We start from the raw sequence: 6,000 nt of genomic DNA on the forward strand, positions 1-6,000 counted from the left end.
AACCGTCGTAAATATGAACCAACTGTCAAGCATCCGAATGTAAATCACGTGTCCATGGGGATGCTCCAGTGATCATAAGTGTGGAAAATGGTTGTAAGTCACTTTTTCCAGTACCGTTGCAATTTCAAACGGTCCCTAAACAAACTGTTGTAAGTCAAGGACTGCCTGTATTCTTGTGCAAGAATCTACAGGCTTTTTTTTTAAATCAGTACTATTTTGTGGAGGAAGTATTAACTCCTTGCTTGGGAGTAAGTTTCACTGGATTTAACATACCAAATTCTGTGTGCAATAGCTTGAAAATCTCTCCCAGGGCAACATGCAGGAGTAACTCCATTTTGTTCCCTGAACAATCTCATGTTGAAAGAAAAATTCAGTAAAGCTACCCAATATAATATATACCCAAAGGACTTAAAAGCCAGCCATCAACATACCCCAATCAACATCTAAAAAGCTACTTACAACAAACACTATAAATAACACACACACTCTTCTAGAGAGATGTTCCCTGAAAATGGGCTCCAGCACCAGTCCAAAAGCTCAGAAAGCAAAGACTCTTGTCCCGGTGACCGACCCAGATTGGATCCTGCTACCCAATATTCTTTAGATCTGTGCTGAGAAATTTATATCCATGCAACCTTGGTTAAAATCCAATACCTTGTCTGGTACATTATCCTTAACTTAGACTAGGGGTAGGCAACCTTGGCTCTTTTATGACTCGTGAACTTCAACTCCCAGAATTCCTGAGCCAGCCATGCTGAGGGGAAAGGGAGAGGTTTCCAAGCTGAGCCATGCTGGCTCAGGAATTCTGGGAGTTGAAGTCCACCAGTCATAAAAGAGCCAAGGTTGCCTACCCCTGACTTAGACTATCCTGACATTTGCCTAGGTAAGAAATAAAAACCACCTTAGTATACAGAACCCTCATTCATACTTCGTACTTGGCCATTATATATAACTGGCAATCAGTTCAAGAATAAGTGGAGCTTTAGGAACTCTGCAGCAATCATTAATCGAGGTACCTGTGAAAAATTGGAAGGTATTTCTGATGCTTCTCAGAGGCATCTTTTTATGTCTAAAAAGCTTTCAGAACCTATTTCCACAGCACTGCTTTGTTTCTGTTTTCCAGGTGCCCACAGATGTTGAAAAGTGTCAAGACCGGGTAGAGTGCTTTAATGCTGACCTGAAGGCTGACATGGACAGATGGCAGAACAACAAGCGGCAAGATTTTAGGCAGTTGCTGATGGGAATGGCAGATAAAAACATCCAATATTATGAGAAGGTAATGCTCTAAATTTGCCACTAAAAGATGCAGCAAAGCAGTTGAATGTAATTTTACTGATTAACTTGCTGATGCCCATTGAGTATAAAGCTGATGTAATAAGCTTTAGAATTGCGCTCTCTTTCTTCCTGGGTGCACTAATCTTGTTAACGCTTTAGCTGTTTTATACTGCCACTGATGAGGCTGAATCCTGTCCACACAGATAGAGCAGGGAATTACACTTGCAGTTTGCCAGTAAGTGACAGCCCATAGCATAGGTTGACCTTGCATATCATGGGCCAGATTGGCTGCAAATTCTGGGAATTGTCCTTCTAACATATTTGGGAGTCATCAGGTTACAGAGAAGGCTATTTGCAAGGCCACCATTAAAGAGCCTTGGTGGAGCAGTGGGCTAATGCCTCCTTAAGTAACACTAGCTGCCTGCAATTAGTGCAGGTTCGCATCCCACCAGGCTCAAGGTTGACTCAGCCTTCCATCCTTCCGAGGTAGGTAAAATGAGGACCCAGATTGTTGGGGGCAATTAAGCTGACTTTGTAATAATGCCGCTTGGGAGGGGTGTGAAAGCCCTAATAAGCAGGCATATACATAGAATGACGGCTACTGCTAAGCTTGTAAGCCGCCCTGAGTCTTCGGAGAAGGGCGGGATATAAATGGAATTAAAAAAAATCTATTTTGGTTAGGACCTTGCAGAGTTACACTGTTCAAAAAGACACATGTGTATGTTAAATGATTAAAATCTGCCAGTCAGTATTGGCACTGGTGGGCTGCCCAATCTGTTTCTTTGTTTTGCTGAAGAACTTCACAGCTCAGATATCACGGCATGCTTTGCTGCTGTCAAAGTATATATTCTTTTTAAAATGGCAGAGACAATTTAGGACTCAAGCAGCTGGAATGGACAGTGTTGGACTTAAAATCCAGTGTGTTTAAATAGGATCTTAGAAAGTATCAAAACTTTCAGAGCAATAGTGTGCTACTACCCACAGTAAAAATGACAATAAAGGTTATCCATCCTATCTATCTACTTTTGCCACACACTAGATAGGTAGGTAGGTAGGTCGGTACCTACCTACCTATCTAGTGTGTGGCAAAAGTACGTGAACTTTGATAGGTGGGAAATCTTGAAAATTTAAGATCCCGTGCATCTGGAAGGTGATAGAAAGACAATCTACAACAGGCATGTCAAACTGCCGGCCCGTGGGTCAGATGCATCATGCCGAAACTGCGCCCACCCCATTCCCAGCAATGGGGAAAAAGTCGCAATACATCACACATGATGTCGTGAGTTTGACATGCCTGATCTACAAGGTGTAGAATAGCCTATTATTTAATAGAATAAAGGGTTATTATCAATTTCATTGATCATATCGTAAAATTGTCCCTGTGCAGCTGCTGTATTGGAAATGCAGATATTGATAAAAATGTTTAATCCACAGATTGTATTATTTAAGGCCACTTAAGCGTTAAATGACATTATTATAAGATCATTCCTTGTGACTTATTTGATTTAGACTGGCATTGTTAATTAATTGTTGTATCTGTTTCTTTCGTTCAAATAGTGCCTTACGGCGTGGGAGTCTATTATACCACTGTTGCAAGATAAGACTGAGACCAAATAAGTTGCAGCTTTTTTCTGAATTTTTCCCCTGAATCACAGACATTGACCAAATGCCCAGAATCACTACCACTAATTATACTGAAGATTATACATCTTGATGAAATATTTTTTTTTCTCCTGGAGGAACATCAAGTGTGCTAATTCTGAACTGTACATTTTTTGCCACTTTTTAACCAAACCATCTTGAACATTCTTACTATGTGAACTTTGGATGATGGAAGTTAAAACAAGAGCACTTTTTCTCTTGGACCACTTTATATTAAATGAAATTGATGAATGGAACACTAAAATCATAATAAAAATAAAGACTCTTAAATGCAAGGTGCCAACTTGCCCTTCCTTTTTTTTTAAATCGGTCAGGATAAAGTATGTTGATTGTGAAACAACAGGAGTTCCATCTTTGATACCGTCATGATTTTGCCTCCCTTGATATATATTTAGAAAGGGAATATGATTGATGTAAGACACCTGCTGGATTCTGTAGCATCTCTTTAATGTGAGCTTTTCATGCAGAATGGGAAATATTTAATTTAATGTAGAAACAGGAGTTGTTATGGTCTCCATGTAATATATTGGAAATGTATAGAATATTTGTGAAATGTTTCTAATCTAACCTATGGATATGGTGCACACTCTGACTTCAACTTTGGGATGGTAGAGGAAAGAAACGTATATGATTCCCAAGGTTGGTATCCAGTATTGCTTATGGTTTGTGTTTCTTTTCCTTTAAAAAAGAATGAAAAGCCAGGTAAATTCTTGATTTCTCAAAACGTTTGGTTTATGTGTGCGATAAGCTCTTTATGTCATGGCTCAGCTCATGCCAGACTTCTTCTTGTCACCTAACCTTGCTTTTTACTGTGGGAATCAACTTCAAATAAATTAGTAAAAGGTATTTAAACAAGCACATAGTAGCTATAACTACAGGTTTTGTTTTTTACTGATCGGTTCTGAAATAAATTGACACATTTAAGGAATCTGGACAGAAGCTACTCCTTTTCCCTACTAAATGGATCAGCTCAGCTTTTCAAGTGCTTTTGATATTGTCTTTGTTCTTGTTTTTTTTTGTGTGTGTGTGTGTGTGTGTTTTAGTTCAGTAGATATTTATTTTGGGGCATTCTGTGGTCATTGTACCTTTGAAAGAGAAAAGTACAACCAAAATGGAGCCTTAATCTTAAGGTTTCTTGCTTCATTTATTTTATAAGAACACCTTGGATTTTTTTTTAATACAATAGCCATAAAAGCCCAGAAGGGTAAGATTTGAAAGTAATGTTTTGCTCAATTGCAAAAAAAAAACAAAAAACACATCCCTACAACACACTGAATTAAATCTGAATTTATTCGTGTACAACATTAGTGAACTAGAACCTTACATGGACAAAATAATGTGAACTCTAATCTCTGAAAACTTTCTGCCTTCTTCAGTGTATTGTTCTCCAGACCGGTTAGGCTACATTTCCTGTCCTCAAGCAATTTGGCTGCTATGGTTGGTTGGGCTGATAAAAAGTTACAGATCTGCATAGTACATAATCCTGTTAATGAAAAGTAATTTTTTAAAATCCCATTTATATCCCGCCCTTCTCCGAAGACTCAGGGCAGCTTACAATCTAAAGCACAATGTGCTTAGCAATAGCCTTCATTCTATGTATATGCCTGCTTATTAGGGCTTTTGGGCCCCCTCAAGCGGCATTATTACAAAGTCAGCTTAATTGCCCCCAACAATCTGGGTCCTCATTTTACCTACCTCGGAAGGATGGAAGGCTGAGTCAATCTTGAGCCTGGTGGGATGCGAACCTGCACTAATTGCAGGCAGCTGGTGTTACTTAAGGAGGCATTAGCCCACTGCTCCACCAAGTAGCTTAAATAATGCTTTAAAATACTTTGAAACATTTTGATGGTTGATTGCTAAACAGAGTAACATAGTTTTGTCAGCATTGCTCTATAACAGCTATAACACTGTTTAACTAGCATTTTTCTGTTCTTCTTATGTACTTCTTCTTGAGTATTTAAAACTATTGGAATGCCAGCCACATAAAATTCACAAAGAGCATTCTTGAGCTTCAGTTATATTTTTCTCAAGTTTTAATTGTTTGGATACAAATCTCTTTGTTAACTTGAAGGAAAATTGAAAATCTGTGTCAGGAGAATTTCTGGGAAATGAACTTCTGAAATCATGGCAGTGTTTAGAAGCTGTGATACTTGAGTCTAAATTAAAATCAGTAACTTAAAATGTATGTTTTTTTGTATGTTAATTCAGGCACATTTCTGGTGGAGCATCTCAAATGTGATATTTGCTTAGGTAAGGAATTTTCACCTGCTCTAAGTTTAGACGATTAGATTTACATAAGTATATGATTAAGCAGTGACCACCAGATTGAAAGGGTTAGGGTTCAGATAATAGATATTGCCATAAAATCCTTGCTTGTTTGTAAAAGAAAAGGAGAACGAAAGAGGAAAAGAAAAAAAAGGGGAATTGTCTGTTCCAACACCCACAAAAGCACCATAGAGAAGAGGTGCTATTGTTCCCCTGTATATGGGTAGCGCAATTTAATTGTATTAGAAAACTCCATTCATTTTCATTGCTGGGAAAAAGTCATACTTCTTCCTGCCCTGTTTTCTTTTTCTTAACTCATTAGTGTTAGAATTTAGCAGCTTCTCTTATTCCAACTGCTTGTATTTCTAAATTACATAAGCAGATTTTCTTACATATTAGTTCATTTTGCTCTAATTCAGGGGTGTCAAACTCAATTTCATTGAGGGCCGCATCAACATTGCAGTTGCCCTCAGGGGGCCAGGTGGGCGTGGCCTGGGTGAGCGTGGCCTACTGGGTGGGCGTGGCTAGAGTGCATATGGCCTACTGGGTGGCTCTACATCATTCGCATCAAGGGTGCCTATGTGGGCCTGGGCAGGAGTGGGACAGATCTGAGGGTCTTTGGCAGGCGGAGGGTCTCTGGGCCAGGGCCAAGGCAGTGGGGGCCGTTCCCTCACTGTTTCCAGGATGGCTTCGTGGGCCGCATGAAACCACTTTGCGGGCCGGATCCGGCCCCCGGGCCTTGTGTTTGACATGTCTGCTCTAATTAGAATAGACAAGCTTTGGTTTTTTTCTGCTGTG

General features: G+C 39.5%; 1 protein-coding gene across 1 annotated transcript in view; it reads left to right on the forward strand.

Moving 5' to 3' along the window:
• The window catches only part of SNX30 (sorting nexin family member 30), a 51,008-nt gene extending 45,949 nt beyond the window's left edge, over positions 1-5,059 (forward strand). The window contains exons 8-9 of the mRNA XM_083353779.1: positions 1,124-1,276; positions 2,833-5,059. Of these exons, the coding sequence (XP_083209905.1) occupies positions 1,124-1,276; positions 2,833-2,892 (213 nt within the window). The 3' untranslated portion in view covers positions 2,893-5,059. The remainder of the gene's footprint in view (positions 1-1,123; positions 1,277-2,832) is intronic.
• Positions 5,060-6,000: the final 941 nt, after the last annotated feature.

Source organism: Vipera ursinii (assembly GCF_947247035.1).
Source record: "Vipera ursinii genome assembly, chromosome: 2".
NCBI classification, from domain to species: Eukaryota; Metazoa; Chordata; class Lepidosauria; order Squamata; family Viperidae; genus Vipera; species Vipera ursinii.